The following is a 22,132-nucleotide window of genomic DNA, read 5'->3' as shown; positions in this document are numbered from 1 at the left end:
AATAATCTTAATGTTTTCACTGTCACGTGCTTACAGTCAGCCTGTTTAACGTTACCCACAATACATGTTATGAGTACGTCTCTTCATTTTGACATGGTTTTATAATGTTGGTTGAGACATATGACATTTTAATAGTCAGACATAACAGAGGCCATCATAATAATTAACTGTTAAAATACCACGTGTTAGATTGTGTCATTTACTGTGTACTGTGCATCCAGGTGGTAGGTAGTGCTGCTGCATACATCACAATGTGTGCTTTAAATATTATAAATGTGTTATTTCTATTCAGATTTCTTGCATCTCTCTCTATTCTTTTTTTTTTCTCAGTTCAGATGGGTTTTATTGACATGAGTGTTTTTAGAACCTTTGTTCCCACAACATCAAAATCAATTTTTTACAAATCTTTGAACAGTATGCAATGATAGTATTATGAACATTAATTGGTATGAAGATTGATATCATTATTTTTGTATCGTATATGTGTGTGCACTCTGTGGTAACTGAGATCTTTTAAATATGAAATTTAAAATTAGAGAGTACAATATGTTCAACTAAATGTTCCTTATTTAATTCACTTCTCTTTCTCTCTCTTAGGAGTCAGTGATGATGTTGTCCATGAAGTTCTGTCTATGTGGTTCACGTCATGAACAAATTTGTTTTTGTGTGTGTTCAAGTTCATTTGTTATATATTATTTTGTAAAATATACACAATCTTAAATCTACCCCCAGAGTCATCCTTGTCTTCCCTTTGTTCTTGAAAATGTGGTCGATCTAGTGACTGAAAAGACTATAACATGATTTCTTGTTTATTTTACTTGAGTTATTATATTATGATACTTAGACCCAATCATTTCTCAGCATTCCTAGGAACCAGGTTTAATTGCAATAAAGAAAGTAGTATTTGGGTGTAATAAAACTTTAAAACTCTAATGTAGTTAAAACTGGGTGGAAATACTGCCTTGGTGGCACTTTTTTCGGTCCTCCAAAACTAGGGTCCTGGAAATGCGTTCCTGGGACTGCGGTTCTCTGACTCGGTAGGTGGCGCTGTCACAAAAAACTAGGGTCCTAGAAATGCGGTCCTAGAAACACAGAGAAGTGACATTGGGGATGGGAGAAACCCACCCGAATTAGTTTAAGTTAAACAGGCGTATAATAATTTGGGTAAATGTATAAACTAGATTTATGCCTTTTTTCACATCTTCATGGACACAACAATGATTTACCTCGTGTGTTAATATTTTTCCTTGTAATAATGTATGGTTTTCTAAAAATGAGAACTCCTGCTTCTGTGTAGATGAGAGAATCAAAGTGTATGCGCATTGTAAACACGCTACATTGATTATGGCCAAGCATGCGCCCTTAAAATAGCATATGAATAACATGCGCATCACGCCACTGACTTTAGACTAGGTTTTTAGCCTAAAGTAAATCTGTTTCCGCTTCAACAGCATGCAGTATAATTAACTCCGCCAAGCATTCTTGTTTCTAAGCAGCTCTAACTCTTTAAGTTTGACTGCCAATATACATATTCATTAAGCAATTCAGAAGAATCTGCATTGAGGAAAACTTCCAAAGTCTCCACAAAGGCTTCCGACTCCTCATCAACAGCTGCCTGTCTCTGATTGAGAGGGCGAAATGCCAGCAGAAACCACTTCCGTAAATAGATTTTCTTTATTAATGTGAAAGAAATCAGCTGTAAGATTTAAACCTGTCTTCCTACAGTGATTATAAACCTGTCGTAGGATTAAGGGAAAATTCTATCAAATCAAAATCCATTCCCTTAGCATAAATGCTTCTCTCCCTCCCACAATTTTTTTTTTAAATAAATAAAGACCTCCAAACTAAATATGTATCAAGAAAATGAGATGGTCTCCACCAGACATACTGGATTATCTAACAAGAGACACATCTCCACATTATGGAGGAGGGCGTGGAGCACACTGAAAGCAAAAGGAGTCCAGGGTAAAAACAAAAACAGTCCATGGAGGAGAGGATGGTGGGAGGAGTAGATGGTGGGAGAAGCCAGTGAGGTGCTAGGAGCAGGAGGAGCCAGATGGAATACCAGAGGCCAGCCAGGACGAGGCCCCAGGGTGGAGTCGAAGGCGGGAGGAGCCATGGTGGAGTCGACCTGGTGGCAGACGACACCCTGGGGATGACCAATGGAGATGCAGCCATTGATGGAGACCCTGATGGAGTTGATGAGCAGATGAGCCCAACGTGCAGCCAATGGTCCTGGAGACCGAGGAGGAGCCGCGGTGACGAGCGTCTGAGGTGGAGCCGAATAATCCGAGGACAGACTAAACTTCAAAGCATTCAAGTTTGGTTCTCTTTCTGTCAAAAAACACTTCATCACATTATCCTGAGACCACAACACAAATATTTAAAGCTACACTGTTTGATATTTTCCCCCATCTAGCGGTGAAATTGTATATGACTACCCAGTGAATATTAGTTTCTGTTCCTTTCAATTCCGAGGGCGTTTTAACTCCTACGGTGGCCGTATTATTCCAAGATTAACATGGCTTCCAGTTCGACTTCATCCATGAGTGTTCCTTCAAGTGAAGAGGTTACTTTAGAAAACTATTACAAAGTGCATTTAGTTATTTAGTCAGTTAACATGTAGGTTATGCGCGGGATCTCCCTGCTCAACGAGGTGGACGCGCAGTACAGTACGGATTGCTGTAACGTTAGCCTAATCTGATTATGCTGGGATAGCCGATTCCAATGGTGACGTTTACCTCCTGTCATGACTAACGTTACATTGTGTACAAAGTAAAAGCAATTCAAAATAACTAAAATTTACAGCGTCCTTTTTTATATACCTTTAAAAATTGCGCCTTTAACCCTTGTGTTATGTTGGAATTCTGTGCACTCCACTTATGGTCCGGGTCAAATTGACCCGCATTGGATTCAATACAATTCCTCAAAAATCACACTATGAAAAACAACAAAGATTTAGGTACAAACTGTAAACTTTTAATATCAACATTTGTCAAATATTCCAAAAAATATATATCTGAAGATATGATTTAATGAAAATGTTTTTTAACCATTTTTTAAAACTGTTTTGCTTTGACAAAATTTGAATATACATTATATTTATATATATTTGAATATACATTTTTTTTTTACTTTTTTTTTTTTGCTTAGAACATCATAACTGAACAATTAATCAATTAATCTGAGCTATTTTTTCCTGCAGTCTATGTCGAAGTCTCAAGATATTTCAGATATCTTGAATATATAAATGAGAGCTTATTTTACTATCTGCGTCTGTCAAAGATTATCATTTGTAATCTGCAATTAACTCTGAACACCATGATTTAGCTTTTTCAAGTGTGTTTGGTTTGGGTTAGAGCACTTTTAGATACACTTACACTTTAGAACTGGAGTTGATGCCCAGTTGATACATAAAATAAATGTTTTTATGTTGTGTCTGTACAGTTGCTTTTGAATAGCCTATGGGGGTCAAATTGACCTGCGAACATCACAGACGTAATAGTAATTTTGTTTGTATATGTAAAAAAAAAACACCAGCATGTTGAAACTTTGCATGCATGTTCATGAAGATAAATGCAAAAAAGTCACAAAATATCAAGAAAAAAAAAAGATTTAATATTATTTCAGGTAGCTTGAAAAAATAAATGATAGGTAATTTTTACCATCTGTGGCTGACAAAATATTTTTCTGTATTGAAATAAGTGTGGAAAACCAAATTTTTTAGCTTCATAAGGTAGTAAAAAAATAAAATAAAGTATAACCAAGAAATGTTATTATTTTGGGTCCGTACAGTTGCCTTAGAGCGTTAAAATATGCGGGTCAAATTGACCCGCGAACATCACGAAAGGAACAGTAATTTTGTTTGTATATATCAAAAAACACCAGCATGTTGAAACTTTGCATGCATGTTCATGATGATAAATGAGAAAAAGTCAGAAAATATCAAGAAAAAAACATAGGTTAACCAGTATTTCCAGCAACTATAAAATCTAAACGGGTCAAATTGACCCGCAACATAACACAAGGGTTAAAACTATTCATCATTGACGCGAGGAAATGTAACGCAAGTTATACTAGAGGTCGTTCTGGCGTTATGCACAACCATGTTATGGTTAGACAAGCAACTATAAAACTTTGAATTTACACAAATAGGCTGAATTACTTGTTGAGAAGAAAGCAGGCAACTTTGGCGTCCGTTTTAAAATCTTTGCTCCTCATGAGCTCTTTCCATCTGGGAAAAGTTACTCCAATATTGACTTTGGTCTTGCTGGTTTGCCTGTCACGTTGACGGTTTAATTCTCTCTTTCACTTCCTTGGCGACTCGATCTGCTACATGTTCTCGAAAATAGTCGTGATCCTCCATCTTCAGCAATCTTTCAAATCTGCCGGCAGTCGCGAGTAATCTCCCCCTCGCATTCGTCACGGTGTCACTGAGTGTAAAACGTGAAAGGCGAAGCTTGAATTTCCAGGTATGTCCCTCTTTGGCAAATGTTTTTTCAAGATGGAGGCGTATCATGGTTGCCCCCATTCGAGCGACTTGCTCGTATGTATTATAAATGGCAGATTTTAGCTTACGAGAATACTTTATTAGTTGGTGGAAGTAATTACACATGAATGAGCACATATATAAAGTGTTTTTTGCTAAGAATCAACTTAAAAAGTTACACAGTGTAGCTTTAATCAACAAATGATATTGAAAGGCAGGAGAAGGAATCCATCCTGGTGAAAGGAAAACTCTCTCTAACTTATATCTCTGCTCCTCACTTTCACCATCCAATCATGTCAGACACAAACTAATGAACAGCAGATGAAAACAGAGTATCTGCATTACAGTGGGAAAAAAAGAGACAAATCCAAACACACACCCAAAAATGACACAATATATAAACATTCACTGAAAAAAATTAAACTTGTGAAGCATGTATGTGCATGTACAAATGTGTGTGTACATGAAACGTGTAACAAGGACACTGTAAAATAAAGTGAAACCAACATTACTGAATCAAGCTAATATTAGGTTACACCAACAAAACTAAATGTATGGGTAAAATGTATGGGGTTGTCAGGTTTCTGGAAATGAAGGACCCAAAAGCAGAGAGATGCTCAATACAATCTTTATTAATTGAGCTCAAATAACTGGTGACGAGCCGTAGAGTTCATGGCCGGGCTCAAACCAATAGAAGAGACAGTAAATAGCAGGCCAGACGATTGTCGAAAAACCAGATAATCAGTCAATATGCATCTGGTCCAAGGGGAAAGTAAAGAGGAGAATCAGACAGGCGAGAAGTGAAAACTCAGGTGAACGGTGAGCAGACAGAGAATTAATCCAGGTCATTGATAAGTGACAGGCAGCGGTCTTGCTTACAGAGGAGGGTGCAGTCTTTCATGCAAATAGCATCCTGTCCTTAAAAGTTGTAAACTCTGGAGACTGTGATTAATTCAAATTCCCATTGTTAACACATGTTTCCATTTGACAGAGGTTTCTGTCTTGGACTGATTATTTAAAGAAATGTCTCAAGAAGCACAGTGCGATTTTGTAGCCGGATCAGCCCGTAATGCTGAATGTCCTCGACTGTAAAGACTGAAAAAGGGAATTTCCATTTAGGACAGCAAAATGTTGCTTGACCAACCTAAATAGGGTGAATCTTACCTCTCTTTTAATGGAATGTTACTTTAGCTAAGTGTATGTGCTATGTGAGAAACCATGGCATGACCAAACCAAAGCACACCAGAGAAGTAATATTGGTCGGCTAGTAGTGGTCATGCTGACTAGAGATAGTGTTATTTTAATTCAAGTACAGATCCATGGGGACTATACAAAGTATCTTAGATCGAGTAAGCGTGAATGCGACCATCTAGGAATTAGTCAATTACCTCTGTTTAGTGACCAAAAACTGACGAGTTTGTGATCGTGAGACCTGCATTAAATGGCCGGCGTGAGGACATCAAAGCAACATAGATTCCTATTGAACGGGTAAAATATAAAGTAAAGAGTTGAATAAAATTAATCAAATGTGTAGCTAAACTAGCTTGAGAATTAGACAAACACATGTCAGGAACATGATAGCAGCAGGGTAGATACGGAATGACAACCCTTGTTATGAATTTTAAAGATCCCCTTGTTTATCTTTGCAACAAAAGATGAAACCTAAATTAGAATTACATCTTCCAAATTATATTCTGGTACTCAATGAAGCTGTAAATTAGAGCCCAAAGTTTTAAAATCAGCAAAACGCTTTCTATGTTGTTTTATTGGCTTTGTTGCAACAAACTAGCAACACTTTGATGAGAATTAGCAAGCAACAAAATTAAAATTCTAAGTTTGTTAACTATCGGAAAACATGATTTGATAAATGAAAAGGCAGGTCAATGCATTTGTTTATGAAAAGCAAAGTTTGGAAAAACAGGGTGATGCCATGCAGAGGCAGACCTCCTATTAAAATTCAAATTGTTTTCTGATTGTTATTGGAGTGGTTGGCGAACCATATCACTATAACAGAAACATTATAAAAGATGGATAGATCTGAAGTGTAGGCACTTCAATCAGTTACAAAATGTACAATTTAACCATGTAATCGACTGTGACAGATTCCTGAATAAACACAGTGATAATTACATACCTTCATAATTGTGATTGAATATCATTATTATTATTGTTATTATGGTTTATTGATGCATATATGTGTAAGTTATACTGAACTTTTACAAGATTCCCTTTAAGAAATTCAGACCAAGAATACTTAAGAAGAATTCCACTACCATTTAACTTCATCACAGTGGTAGTGAAGAATGGATGTTTAAAATAGGACCACTTAAGAAACACTTGAGACCACATGTATCAATCGCACTTGCTGACATGAACCCACTTTTTGTTTTTGTTTTGTTGCACTATGTGTACTTTGCATTTCCTTACGGCTTGAAGTTCATTAAGTTCATTAGTGTTCAATCGTTAAGCGGCCATTAAGATGCTTTTCAGGTGTCTCACACAAAGCAGTGTGTAACAAAGGTAACTCCTTCACCTATTGAAGTCTGCCCAGACAACCGCACCATTAGAGGCGACAGGCTTGGTTAAGGAGGGACAGATTATCGTCTTAGGGAAGGTGCCACAGAAGTAGAAGTTTCTCCATGAAGGAATGCTGGGATAACCTGAAATGTTAATGAATTATCATACAACACTATACATGTATGATATCATTTGAAATGTCTAATAAAGCTAATAGAGGTTTTAGGAGTTTGGAGATATCTTGCTTAGAGAGGAGGATGCGGTCTTTCATGAGAGACTGCACCCAAACTCTGGAGACCGTGATTAATGCAAATTCCCATTGTTAGCACATATTTCCATTTTAAAACGTTTTCTGTCTTGGGCTGATTATTTAAAGAAATGTCTTAAGAATCTCAGTGCGAATCAGTGTCTCCAGACGCCCAGCATTATGTATTTTTTCATCAAGGAGTTCACACAGTACGAGAATCCAAAGGAACAACTGGGCAGATGACAGAGACATGAGAGAGCAACACCAAACAAAGACAGAAAAACTGGTTAACAGCACAATGAAAGGTAAATGTGAAACGTACAGGAAACAAAACACACGGGATTAAACAGTGGAGAAATCAGAGGGATAATAATAAGCTAAACTCTACAGGATGGCAGCTCTCCAGAAGCAGGTTTTGGCTACACCTTGTCACGGTTCATGGGTTCACTGACTCGCCCTCGCTATGTTGTGTGTATGTTTGTGTGTGGTGGGTGTGGCTCATTATCGTTCTTATGAGCGGATCAGCGGCAGCTGTGTTTTCATGATTGGCGTCCTATTTATTGTCTGTGATTTTGTCCTGTCTTTGTCAGATCGTTTTGTGAGCTCACCTGGAATATTCTCCGTGTTTGCAGTTCCTGTGACCTTGTTCCCGGTTCTCGCCTTCGCCTTCTGTGTTTCCTGAGGATCTTCTGAGTCGCCTGGTTTCTGCCCATTGTGTCCCTGCGTTACCGAGCACTTCCATCTCTGCCCACGACGACTGACCAGCATCTCTATCTACTTTTCTGCTTTGTTAATAAACATTCTGTTTATCACTCGCAACTGGATCTTTTGCCTTCATTACAGAGTCTGACACACCTGTCCTAGGATGTTTTTAATGATTATTTTATTGTATTTTATAATTTGATGTTGCAGGTTAAAATGTTTATTTGGAATCCCCTCACATCTCAAAGATCTGCTTCTTTATACGTGAGTCTTATTAATATTGCAAAGTGCTTTGATATGCTTCATTTATGAATGTGCATGCAGTGCTATTATGGGTTAATACATGGTACATGGTACAATAATACATATAATGGTACATGCACTTTTACAAGTTGATTGTACTGAAATGTGTGTTGGCAGTGCCTGTACACAACCATCATATAATGATAAAAATCCATCCAGTGGTCTTTTTTAATCTCCTTATATGTTTTCCCCGTCTCAAATCAAGCCGTCTGACCGTGTGACGTCACACGGTCGGACGCCCCTCCCACGATTGTTAATTGACAGCAGTTTTCAACACAGACACGCCCTGAGCGAGCTGTCATCATAGTCCGCCATTGTTGATACGCTGGAGCAGAATGGCGTCTAAGCGATTGTGGTGTTCTGTTCTTGGGTGTAATAACGAACACAGCAGTCATTTTGATGTTCCTAAATCTTAACCGCTAAAGACGCAGTGGCTGAGTTTTGTTTTCGAAGGGAATATTCCCCACGATCAACGTCAATGCTTTCATGTTTGCGCGAATCATTTCTCACCAGACTGCTTTATAAAGGAGGGTCAGTATAAAGCTGGTTTTGCTAAGAAGCTGCTCCTGAAAAAAGGATCGGTACCAACTATTCGTGTTCCTGCTGCACCTCCAAAAGAAGTGAGTGTAACGTTTTATTAACCTTTAATGAGAATTTTTAATTAAAGTGTATTACAAACTTTTCATTTAGACCCTATAGAATCATAATAACTTGTACAAAAATGGCATTATATGATTCCTTTAAAATAGCTTGAATGTAACTCTTAACCCTTGCTTCACTTAATATACGCAGATCCATGAATATGCTAATTACCCCCACCTCCACTTACGCCAGCTCAGAGAACTGAGGTAAACACTGCACAATGGTATCACTCTTTACAACGTCAGACACATAACGGTAATTAATATGATTAGCCTTTTGCTTGACTATGTTATCAAACAGCTAATAATGTGTTGCTATGTTCCCATTCGCCATTTCAGAGTCAGTCAGCTGCATTCTAACAATCATCAGCAACGCTTTGAACAACTCAGAACGTCAGTGGAGAAAGGCATATAGTTCATCATAACATTGTATACATCATACACCCGCTATTGCTTAATCTACCCGATTTTTCAAATCAACAGAAAAAGATACTGGATATCCTGGCATCTCTCGAGACTCGCCTGCTAGTTCGCTGTTATTGATATGCTAAAGCCCTCCGGCATGTTGAGGTGATTGGTTAAAAGGTAGTTTGTGACGTCAGAACCACCAGCGATTTCAAACCGCATTTTTTTGTCTTTAGATCACTGCAGTTTTAAGGAGAAAATATGTTGACTTATGAATTTGCACATGGTTTGTCTCAAAGCATATTAAAAACACCACATAGACAACATAAAAAACTTGATTTTCACCACAGGACTTTAGACGTGGACTGAACGATTTGACTTTTGTTCCGGAGGCTACAAAACCAGTGATGTCCCAGAAAGATGTGTACTTATCTAGGCATTTCAGTAATGGCATTTTCCCACACAAAAAAAAGGGAGTTGACAAACATGTTGTTAGCACTTTTAGCACTTTTCAGCACCAAAATGGTACTGGCCACAATCTGGTGGAGCTTAACAAATTGACCACACTACAACCTCCCCAGACCTGCACATTCTGCACCTTTGTCCAAAAAAATATATATATTTACAAAAATTTATGAGCTGGTTAGGGTGTTCTGAACCAATGTAGATGGCTGCCAAATTAACTGATTTGTTATTAGCTAGTAAACATAATCTGACCCAGGGGTGCGTTTACCAAAAGCATTGTTAGCCAACTATGGTCGCAAGTTCCGTCGTTACCAGCATAATTCAACGAGTCTGTGTTTCCCGAAACCATAGGTTTTTTTTTTTTTTTTTACAGGGACAATGCATATTAATAAACATTTCTGTCAATATGCCAGAGTTCGCCAAAAGGCTATTTTTCATCTGCAGTCCCTAGACAGACCCGAAAAAAGAGAGTAAAATTACATGTTTACATAACAATAAAAAATTACAGTACATTTAGTAAGAAATACTAGTATGTTGAAATGTACAATAGAAACACAGCAAACCAATAATCAAACAAACGTCAGACACATACTCGCACACAAGGCAAGAAGCCAGCAGTGGGCAGCGAGAGCAGGTCTAGAAATAAGTCAATGTTGACAGCTCTAATAATCAATGAGTCATTTCTTTAAATGGATCTTAAATGTACTATACGTGTTTAGATTTCTGATGGTTATGGGGGTGAGGTTCCACTCAGTAGCAGCTCGAACTGAAAGAGCAGTTTAACCAAATACACATTTCCTAAAGGGAATAATACAATCTCCCCTCGCTGCACCTCTGGTTCTGCTATGATCAGCTGTTCGGATGACGTTAACAAACTGATGGAGAGGAGAGGATGATAAATAGTTTTTTAGAGAAGACATAGATTTAAATATTTGACCATGTTTTCCCATCTGAGTAATCTATGTTTTTGTAATATTAGACAATGATGAGAAATTCTTGGTTTCTTATCCAGAATTTTAACAGTTCGTTTGTAAAGTGATTGCAGAGGTGAACACTAGCTTCTGACCAAATGGGGAAGCAGTAAGTGATGTGTGAGAAGATTGGAGAGTGCGTGTATATTTTTCCTGCCTGTGTGGACATTTGATGGCGAATGTGTCTAAAGTTACTGAGGTTAAATTTGATTCGATTACAGACCTTTTTTGCATGTGATGTAAATGACAACTTTGAATCAATTAAATCCCCCCAATATTTGTAGGCTATTCTGACACGATCTGCAGCATTTCCCCTGAAACAAAAATATCTGACTCAACACTCAAGTTTTTGTGGGACTTGGTGAATAACATTGCTACTGTTTTTGATGTATTCAGCTGCAAGCAGGAGTGTTTCAACCAAGATTTAAAATGATCCATGGAGTTAGTGAGCTTCTCAGCCACCTGAGAGATATTCCTACCATGAACATAGACTACGGTGTCATCAGCATACATCTGCACAGAAACATCAGGACAGACAGATGGGAGGTCATTTATATAAATTAAAAACAACAAAGGGCCTAAATTTGATCCTTGAGGAATACCGGTGGACAGACTGAGGGCTGCTGATTTAAATGACTGAACTCTTGACATTGGGAGCGACCAGTGAGGTAAGACTCAATCCAATTAAGCGCATCTGAAGAAAAATTAAAACTGCATAATTTTGTCAGCAGAATTTTATAATTAACAGTGACAAAAGCCTTCCTGAGATCCAGGAACACAGCACCAACAATGAACGAATTAAAGCATCGCAAAGTTGTGTGGTTTGAACGACAGCCCTCGAGCTGTGGTTACAAGCATAGTTTCTTGTTTGCATGACATGTGGACTTAATAAATTCTTGTCGTGAGCAAAATAAGCAAGCTGACATTCAGTACAACCTGTGCCTTTTATTTAGAATACATACAAATGTAATTTACGTCTTTTAGTTTGTCAAGAGATTTAAAGCGTTGTTTTGAAGAGTGCGCATGTGCGAACGTGCTCTAGTACATAAGAACGAGCCGATGATTGAATCTGGAAATAAAGCAAAATAACTGAGAAAATTGAGAAATAGTCTTCAGATGTCATGTCCGTAATTTATAGCAAAACGTCTAGTATTAATTATACATTAAAATAAGTTATTACTCCAACAGATGCGTGACATCATTTACCAACGTGGTTGAACGACCAATTTGCGACAATACAGTTTCGGGAAACAGTTGTGTATAGCTAGTTGATTTCATCAACGATGCATCGTACTATGGTAGTTAAGCAGCGAGTTACGTGGGAAACGCACCCCTGAATGAGTCAGCAAAATAGCTGGCTAGCTAGCTTAGCTAGCTAATATTGACAAATGTAGGGTGCTACTGTTTACACCAGGATTTATATACTGCTATTTACACCACACTGCTAAATAAAACAATACTGAATAGACCTGAATGTAAACAGTAGCCTATCCTATATTAACTACACTAATAGCATTTGTCTTTTTATCATTTTGAATAATTCTATAATTATTGTGTATAATTTTGTAATGTTTAGGATAATGAATCAAATAAGCAGCTTCTCTGTAAAAAAAATTAAGTTTGCAAACACATTGAAAACATTGTTGGCAGAAATCGTACTGTTCAGGCAACCCATTCTCACTCCCAAGGCGCCAAAAACTGAAGCATATCAAGCGCCCCCGGCTTATTAATTACTATTCATTTACAACAAATATCACTTTTAAACTAATACTGAGGTAAAAGCATGGTAAGTTTTGTGGTTACTATCCTTTTACTACACCTATCACAGTAGCCTACAACTAAGGTTACTGTGGTAAAAGCATAGTAAGTGTTGTGGTTGCTGTGCATTTACAACAAATATCACATTACAACTACTAATAATGTGGTAAAAGCATGGTAAGTTTTGTGATTACTGTCCTTTACTACACCCATCACAGTAAAACTAAGGTTACTGAGGTTAAAAGGTATGTGTAAAAGGTATATAAAAAGGTAAGGGTTGTTTTTACTGTACTTCTACTACAAATACCACTTTGGAACTAATTGTACTACTTTGAACCTGATATGAATATGATCAGCTGATTGAAGGTCTATAGCACGTCACGTGACATTGTTAAATCACTGTAGTTTAGTAAGGTGTTGAAAGAAAGCAATGAAACGCAAAGCCTCCATGGAATGACAGATCTATGCAGTGACTGAACATGAAGGAGCTAATCTGATTAATATCGGCAAACAGAAAAGACATTATAACAAACATAAGGACAGCTTATTTACGACTACTTACCAACATCTGGCACAAGTGAACTGATGCCAAATATCGTGATGTGTTCGGAATGAGACTTCTTCAGCGCAATTTCCTACTGATAAAATTTGCGTCTGTTGTTGACCCCACAGGTTTCCCAATGAAAGCAATGGAGTTCCCAATTCGTCCATAGAGTGACGCAGAGGGGCTTGACTTGCTTCAGTTTTTGACGCCTTGGGAGTGAGAATGGGTTGATTCAGGTCACTTTGACTTTCTATCCACCAAGTCAGAGGAACCAGGTTATATATCATAAATTTAAACTGCCATTCAAGAAAATGTTCTCTACAGAAAGAAGCATGAGATGGTTCAAGATCTGCTTCAATAGTTATTAGGCATCAACACTTCAGCAGTGAGGGGATCACAAAGCCGAACGTGACATTATTAAAATGCATCTCTCTGCATTATAATAATGTCACGTTCGGCTTTGTGATCCCCTCACTGCTGAAATTCACTGAGCAGTGAAAAAGAAATAACAGTGAAGATAATTGGACTCTGTTATGAAATGAATGAACAGAGAAACAGAGACAGATAAACTGGAGAAGGCTTATCTTAATATTTTTTTTCTCTCTGTCTTCCATTATGAACTTTATAATTGCCTAAAGGACTATAAGCCCACTATCTGTGGTGGAGAATAGCTTACTCAGAAAAAAAAGGAAAAAAAACTCAGGGCTCCCAAAGTTAAAAAGGTCAAGATATGAAATAGTAGTAAAAAAAGAAAGAATAAAATAAAAATTAGGAGGATGTTTACAATGGTCCCACATCGACTGGTCCAATGAATCACCAAAAAAATAATACACGTGAGTGTATAGGCTATAAATACTTGAGAGGTAATGAAAGGTAGGCCTATTAAATCAAGCGTAGCATTAGTACTGGCAGGTCACGTTAGTCAAGCTCGCATCAGCTGACTCTCAGCTGATCCACATCTACCTATAGGAATACGACGCCTATCACTGTATTCATATATAAGCTCCTTCAGTATTATCAGCAGCTATCGCGTTTCTCAGGAGCTAATTACCCTCCTCCATCCCCAGCTCCTCCTCTCGCCCAGTCAGGATTTGGCATTCTGATTCCCCTTGAATCAGAATAAATTCTCGAATTATGTTGTACTTATTTTTAAATCTTGAATTAAATATATTTGCAAACATTCATGTTGGTTCTGTTCTGTTTACCCCAAAGGGGATTATTGCTGCTCTCCCTGCTCTTATCCATGCTAGGCTGCATGGATGCGCAGGGAGTTCTCGCCCAGAATGGAACCATACCGCCAATCCAAACTGTATGCTAATTGTCAATCGTATTTGACGGTAGTGGTCCTGACAGAAATAAACATTTAACTGGAACATATGCTGAAGTAAATGTTACCCCAAAATTGTAATAAAATTGTAAATTTAACTTACTTCAAAAAGTTCATTTACTTCAAAATCAAATCAATTTATTTTGAAACATATTATGCTTTATTCATCGATATTTATAATTTTAAAAAAAGAAAGAAAAAAGAAATAGTTTTAATTGCTCTTTTTGAGGAGATGACACAACTGGTATATTATGCCAGTTTATAGTTTTTTCAGAACAGACATGCAGCTCATGTTTCCCAGTTGAGAACCAAAGGCATTTGAATCATCTTGTTTTTAAGCAACCAATTATATTTTAGTCCATTTTAATATCTGACGGTTGAGGAAAGGCTATTATTATGAATATTATGTTATTAAATATGAAACTTAAAAAAAAAGTGTATTTTTTGAGAAAAGAAGCAATACCATTAAATGACGATACATTTTATCAAAGAAGGGAATGCACACATAATCGAATAAGCTGGGGAAATCACTGTCATTATGAGTGTCTCTGTATTGGCAATTTCAATCCATAAGACTTTTAACATCTTGCTCTCTCAGGAGCAAAATTGGATTGCTGCTCACTTATTGACAGCAGATGTTTAGATATTTAATTTGCTCAAAAGTATATATAATGTATACCACAATTGAACTTACTGTTGCACACTCAGTATCTAAAAGAAATTATATGTAACCTCAGCAATGAACAGCTTGAGTATTGTGTGTTTCTAAAGAAAATTTGGATGCTTTTCAAGGTTAAGGTCGAATATGGAGAAAGGAGAGAGAGAGAAAGAGAGATGAGGGTGTGGGAGGGAGAGAGAGGGCTGATTTGCTCCACGACTGTGGAACGATCCGAGGTAGAGAGCTATCTGAAGCACATGGGAGAAGTGCTGCTGTCGCTGATATATACAGGACAAACATTGGGACGCTGGGTGAGTCAAGCACACATCTTTTCTTCTGTTTTAGCTCTTCATTTCATACATGCACAGCATCTTGGTGAGGCTTTTTGAATGCAAATGTGTAAATGTGGAATACAATTTTTACCATTTATGATGTGATTTAATGACTATGGCTGTAATTACCATCAACACCCATCATGCTGATATCATGAGAGCTACATTTATTCGATTTGTCTCAAAGTTGATTTCTTTTCTTCTCATAATTGGGAATCTGACAGGATTGAAAATAGTGCACATTCAGATACTGTATTATATTGTAAATCAAAGTATGAGGGAAACAACAACAAAAATATGGTCCTTCCAGTGTTGAGCGTCTCTGGTTCAATTTGAGAAAGCAATGCCGAAACATATCTAAATGTTTTAACTTTAAAATGCGACAGCATTGAGTGAAATGTTCTTGAAATTCCTCACAGACGGACTGGGCTCTCAGTGACCTGATATGGTCATACTGGCTTCCTTTCACACAGTCCTCACACTTTCTCACAAAGGAAATAGATGTGTTTTGTCAGTCTTCTGATAATCTCATTATCCCCATGGTGCCCAAGAAAAGCAGAATAAAGATTTTAAAAGAAAAGTCAAATTTAAAGACTATTGTGTGAATGCACAAAGGGAGAACAAACGGTAGGGAACTGTAACAAAAATAACAATTTGCAGGGTTTCGAGAGGCGCACTGATTACTCCATTACAGCCTCAGCGGTTTCATTTTGGGGCATTGTGGGTCAGCATGGTATGGTAAAGAAGAAAGACTGAAAGATAGACAGAGTCAGCCTCTCAAGTCTGAGAGTGAAAAACCCTTAGAGTATACCTAACCAACATGAGATATTATCCCATCTTTGTCTGTCTGAAAGAAAAAAACATCATTTTCGAGTTTCTGATGGAGAACCTATATGGCAGTCAGCAGCTGTTAGACAAGAGTGCACAGCATTTAAGGAAAATACTGTGACACAAGTAATTATGTCACTGTAAAGGTGTGGTCACATTAGCAAAATTTTGCGGTATATTGCCAATATTGTCAATAGAAGCACCGTTCACGTAGAAACACTTTCAAACCACGCAGCTTTCTGTTGGTCATTGTGGTGAATCCGTGAAAAACAAAACCGTTGCAATAACTGATTGCGTGGATACCTATTGAAAAGACTGGATTTCGCCTGCGGAAATTCAAACAAATGTGACCTCACCTTAATTCCAGCCCTTGCGAAAATTAATAATGGTTTTACTACAATTTTTTTAATTTTTTTTATTGTAGTTAAACCATGGTCACCACAAATTAACCATGGTTTTGCTACACTAACCGTAGTTTAACCATGGTATTTGTAGTAAAACTGAGGATATACAAATCAATCTACCAAAAAACTTTGGTTATTACAATTTTACCACATTAAAACCATGGTTAATTTTCGTAAGGGGGTGTTTTTAAGAACAAGGCAATCAAAATGGGAGCTCTTTGTTCATGTCCGTTAGTTGCTATAGTGCTAGTGAACTTTTAACAGATAAACCTTTACAGTTTACAGTCTTTCTCTCCCAGGAAACGGACCACAATTATTGATGACTCATTTTGGAATATATTTACAAATCCACATTTTTGTCCAATAAAATGCTTTCTAGAATGAGAATTATAGACGCTAAATTACAAATACCAACTGATTCTAACTAGCAATAGTAGAAAATCAAGGTTTATTGGCTTTGACGCTGTGGAAATAAGTCAAAACAGAAAGAAAAAACAGCACTCAACAATACGTTTCATGAGCTTGCATTGCATTCAAAACATTGTTTGTGCAAAGATTTAAAAATCAATCAGGTTGACTTAGTCATATAGGCCTATAATGGAAGTTGATTTCATGGGTCAGAACAGCTAGTTAAAAACAACACATTTTGTTGTGTACACCACTGTGTGAACACAATATAAACTTGTACCTCACAGAACAAATCTAATGCAAACAGATTCAGGAGAGAGGACAACACAAAGGCGTGAATTAAGTGAGCAGAGGGTGACAGAGTTGCTGGAGGGAGAGGAAGATAAATGAAGGGATTTTTGGTACGGCAGAAGTGGAAAAAGGAGAGATACGCTGGCTATATTCTTACAAGATTGACCCGTGTGAGAAGATCATTTGTCCTCCTGGCAAATAGCTTTAATTCCAGTCAAATTAAATCACCTTCATTTATATAGCGCTTTTAACAATATTGTTTCAAAGCAGCTTTTCAGCGATAATTGGAAATTAAAGTAACAGAGATTGTTTTGGCTTTACAACAGCTCTAGAAAAAAGTTGTTTTCCAGCTAAAGAAAGTTTTTGATTGATTCACATCCATTGTAAAAATCATTAATTATCAACTTAGAGGCCACTTACACGACACCGTTTTAACTGAAAACAGAAAAGTTTGAATTAATTCCATAAATAGCAACAACACTTTGCCCATAATGCAGCCAACAGTAAAAATGCCCATATTTATTTATTTTGCCCTCAATTATTTGCCTACATTTAGTAATAATTCTTTCTGTTTGTAGCAGGGGTGTTTTCTCAGAGGAGGCAATCAAGGAATTGCATCCTAAAATAAATACGGTAATTGAATGAGCAAATTCAACAGTACAAAAATAAAACAAAATGAATATTAGAAATCTGAAATGATGAAATATATAAAGAACTTACTTTTATAAAATACTACTGAATAATAAAAATCATAAAAGAATCGTGTTCTCTTTGAGTAGCTTGTTCTTAACATCGTTGTGATTTATACGCTCAGTGTAATAATGCTTTATTGTCTTGTTCTTTGTGTATTCTTATTTATTACCTTTCATTTTGTATTTAGATGTATTACTGTTGATCAGATATAGTACATACACATCTCTTACACCCTCTCATTTTGTACATTACTATAATATTAGAGGTTCAATTTAACAACAGAGTTTTTCCAGATAATTATTACACTAAAATAAAAACTGAAATTCAACTCAGTTGCACATAAGGTATAGTTTCCATGACAAATGTATTCAAATATACAAATATAACAGTAAATAAGCTCCTCTTATTAACGAACTGTGGGGGAAAAGGGATAATTCACCCAAAAATGAAATTCTGTCATCATTTACTCATGTTGTTCCAAACCTGTATGAGTTTCTTTCTTCTGCTGAACCCAAAAGAAGATATTTTGAAGAATGTTGGTAATCAAACAGTTGACAGTAGCCATTGACTTCCATTGTAGTAAAAAAAATACAATGGAAGTCAATGGGGTCCATCAACTTTGATTCTTCAAAAGAAACTCATACGGGTTTGGAACAACATGAGAGTGAGTAAATTATGACAGTTCTGAAACTTAGTTGTTTTTTTTATTCACAGGTGCGCAGGAAAAAACGCAGACCTGGCATCCCTAGCTTGAACTACGGGTGACTCATAGGCTCAAATAGAGTCTTAACATTGCTATTTTTTCACTGTTAATGCGCTATTGTTCGTTAACTTGCCCTAAATTCAACACAAGAGACATTTTCTTCACACACAGTAAACAGAGTTACTGCCTGAACACGTTTTCCTGCCTCCTTTTGATTTACAGGATATAATCGGCCCTGATCGTCGGCTGTTTTTATTGGCCGATTATTGGCCGATACATCGGTGCATTCTTAAAAAAACTGATTTTTATTAGGCCTACTTGAAATACAATAAACATGAACTGAAATTAAAACAATCTAAAAAAATTTTTTTAACTTATCTTCAGTTTCCAAAACAACATTTCTCATTTTCATTTAGTTTAAGAAAAAATTTAAAATAAATATAATAAAAGTATTTAAAATATAATAAAATATACAGACATATTTAAAAAAATATATGTAAAAATGTAACTCAAATTTAAATGAAAAAGAAAATATAAATTATACTAAAATAACTCTGGTGTCAAAGTAAATCTGGCAAGGGGTTGAATGTAAGTGTTTTCCACATAACTGTTAACATATTTTCAATGTCACATTTGTATTAAAAATTATTAAATTCTATAATTATTCAATTATAATTCAATTGTTATGCCAAAAGGCTTGTTCAGTTGTGTCTTCCTGTCAGCAATATTTATTTCTACTGAGCCAGCCTCATTTTGCCATGTAAGGATGCCAGAGTTTTCCTCAAGCAAGATTCCAGTCTTGAATTTTAATGTAGACTACAGAAGTGAATATATAGTCTGAATTGCTCTCTCTGAATGATTTTGCTTACAGCAATAGTAGATGAATCCATTCTTACAGACCACGGTTACAATCAATCCCTGGAGAGAAACTTTCATCACAGACCCTCATCTATAAGGATTTAAGGTGTCCTTCAGCCACACCATGGATATTCCTTTCGCCTCTTCCTTCCCCGTTTTATGCCAGCACTCTGAATATAATCTCACAACTCTCTGTCCTGACAACCAAAAAGTAAACTCAACAACTCCCGCTCTGGTTAACCCACCAGCGTTTGGGATGTCCTACTTCACCATGACCCTCGGTGCCCTCTCAAACCTAACCGCTCTAGTGATCCTAGCCCATTCTTACGCCTGCTTCCGCCGACGGGCCAAAGCGCCGTTCCTCCTGCTGGCTTCAGCCCTGCTTCTGAGCGACCTGGCAGGTCACCTGATCACAGGCGCTTTTGCACTTCACCTCCATCTTGAAAGGGTGAAGCATCACGGGGCGGCAGTAGCAGTGGAGCCTCCTCAGGTTTACTGCAAACTATTTGGAGCTTGCATGGTGTTTTTCGGCCTTTGCCCACTGCTGCTGAGCAGTGCTATGGCAGTGGAGCGCTGCATAGGCATCACGAAACCTCTCCTGCACCCGGCGGTCGTCACCATGACACGCGTCCGCCTCACCGTGCTCCTGATCGCCTTCACGGCTCTCACTTTGGCGGGACTCCCTTTGCTGAAAGTGGGCAACTACAAACCACAGTTTCCCGGCACCTGGTGTTTCTTACCTGTGAACGGTCCTCTTTCCATCGCTGATGCCAACCTTGCTTTGGCTTTTTCCATACTGGGGCTTGTAACATTGAGCGTCTCAGTTGTGTCTAATACTATAAGCGGGCTGAAATTGCTCCAGGCAAGGTTTAAGGACCGATGTGTTAAGTTAAACGCTGCTCGGAAACATGGATCCTTCTCATTTTCGTCTCTGCATTCCCTGGATGTGGAAATGATGACTCAGCTGGCCGGGATAACAGTGGTCTCCTGCGTCTGCTGGAGTCCCTTTCTTGTGAGTGAGGCGGTGTGCATTTGATTGTGTTTCACTGCATTTGTGTTTCTGGACTTTTTGACTGTTTTCCTCTTCATTTCACAGATTTACATACTCATATCCATTGGCAGGTTTTATAAAGGAATCAGCAGACCGGTGCGTCAGTGTGAGAAGCTGTTCCTCTTGGCTCTGCGCTTGGCTAGCTGGAACCAGATTCTGGATCCATGGGTTTACATCCTCCTGCGGCGAGCGGTTCTGCGCAGAGTCCTTCGGCTGCTGCAACCGGACAGAGCCGTGTTCACAGAGAGCAGCTTCTACAGAGACTCGCACAGAAAACAAATGAGTTTACACTGATCACACATTTGTTTACACTAACTTCGAATATGTTTACGTGGGGTCATTCACCAAAAATATATGAAATCAAATATTTATAAAGAATTTGTGTGATTAAGAAGTGAAAAGAAGTGCGCTTAACTGATTGAATGTGTACATACTTTAAGTCTCAAAAGGATTTTTCTTTCACAAGTGGACGACGCTAAATACAGGTGTAAACAGGGTCTAAAATGTTTCGAGCTTGACTACTTTCAACCACTACCAGAGGTAGTCGAAAACGCATTCGATCGGATTGCTTTTGTTGTGTAAACGTTCCTGTGGTCGAATGTGTTCGAACAGACACAAAAGGCCGCCTACTCTCCGCATACTGACCTGATGTGGGAACATTAGTGGACAAAAGATATGGATTAAAACAACAGGTGTAAACAAGTTTGTGTCTGCCTCGCCTTCTTGTGATCCGTTCGACCAAAGCGAATCTTAATACCAGGTGTAAACAGGGTCGAAGTGTATTGAAAGAAAGTACACTTTCATGACTATATGTCTTAGCACACTTAAATATACTTTTTTTTTTAAAGTGCACTTTTTGAATAATGTCAAATTAAAATTTTTATTTGAAAGTACATTTTAAATCATTATGTTTTAATAATCTTGTGCTGTGATTTAAAGTACACTTATTTTAATGTGTTGACTAACATACAGTGTTGGACAAAATTATTAGAACACTTTGCATATTTAAGAGGTTTCAGTTGTCATTTTCCAAGAGGACAATGACCCTAAACATTGTTCTAACTATTGTCGGAACTACCTGCGACGGAAGGAATCTGCTGGAGCATTGAAAATGTTGGACTGGCCCCGCCAAAGTCCGGACCTCAACACCATCGAGAAAATTTTATTTTGGAAATAAACTGGACAGAACAGATCTATTGTACATTCAAAGGAAAGCCTTTGGCTTCAGTTGCAGAAGGCATGGGATACCATTAGTGTTGAACGTCTTATAGGAAATATATTGACACTATGCCAGAGAGGTGTGCTGGTGTAATTGCTGCAAAAGGTGGACATACCAAATATTAAAGGTAAAAGTGGCTAAATATCCATAATTTATCCATCTGCATGTTTCATGAACATTATGAAATGAAATCATGTTTTGAAGGCAAAAAAAGATTTTCAATATTTTCAGATCTGTCAGGTGTTCTAATAATTTTGCCCACCACTGAACATGTAATGACATTACAATATTTTAACTTCATCATTACAAATGTGTAAA

At 37.4% G+C, this 22,132-nt stretch overlaps 1 protein-coding gene across 3 annotated transcripts; it reads left to right on the top strand.

The window, feature by feature from the left end:
- The first annotated feature begins 15,270 nt into the window (after nt 1-15,270).
- ptger1c (prostaglandin E receptor 1c (subtype EP1)) lies at nt 15,271-21,302 on the top strand. Of its 3 annotated transcripts, XM_084088324.1 has the most exons (3): nt 15,271-15,338; nt 18,698-18,744; nt 19,558-20,708. In XM_084088324.1, the coding sequence occupies exon 3, from the start codon at nt 19,669-19,671 to the stop codon at nt 20,578-20,580; it is 912 nt and encodes a 303-aa protein (XP_083944450.1). In that variant the 5' UTR covers nt 15,271-15,338; nt 18,698-18,744; nt 19,558-19,668; the 3' UTR covers nt 20,581-20,708. The 3 variants fall into 3 exon arrangements, with proteins under 3 accessions (XP_083944450.1, XP_083944449.1, XP_083944451.1); XM_084088323.1 differs by lacking the exon at nt 18,698-18,744 and having other exon boundaries at nt 15,289-15,338; XM_084088325.1 differs by lacking the exons at nt 15,271-15,338; nt 18,698-18,744 and having other exon boundaries at nt 19,399-20,556; nt 20,641-21,302.
- Nucleotides 21,303-22,132: the final 830 nt, after the last annotated feature.

Source organism: Abramis brama (genome assembly GCF_963993115.1).
Source record: "Abramis brama genome assembly, chromosome: 1".
Classification (NCBI taxonomy): domain Eukaryota; kingdom Metazoa; phylum Chordata; class Actinopteri; order Cypriniformes; family Leuciscidae; genus Abramis; species Abramis brama.
This window is presented reverse-complemented; position numbering and strand designations above follow the sequence as displayed.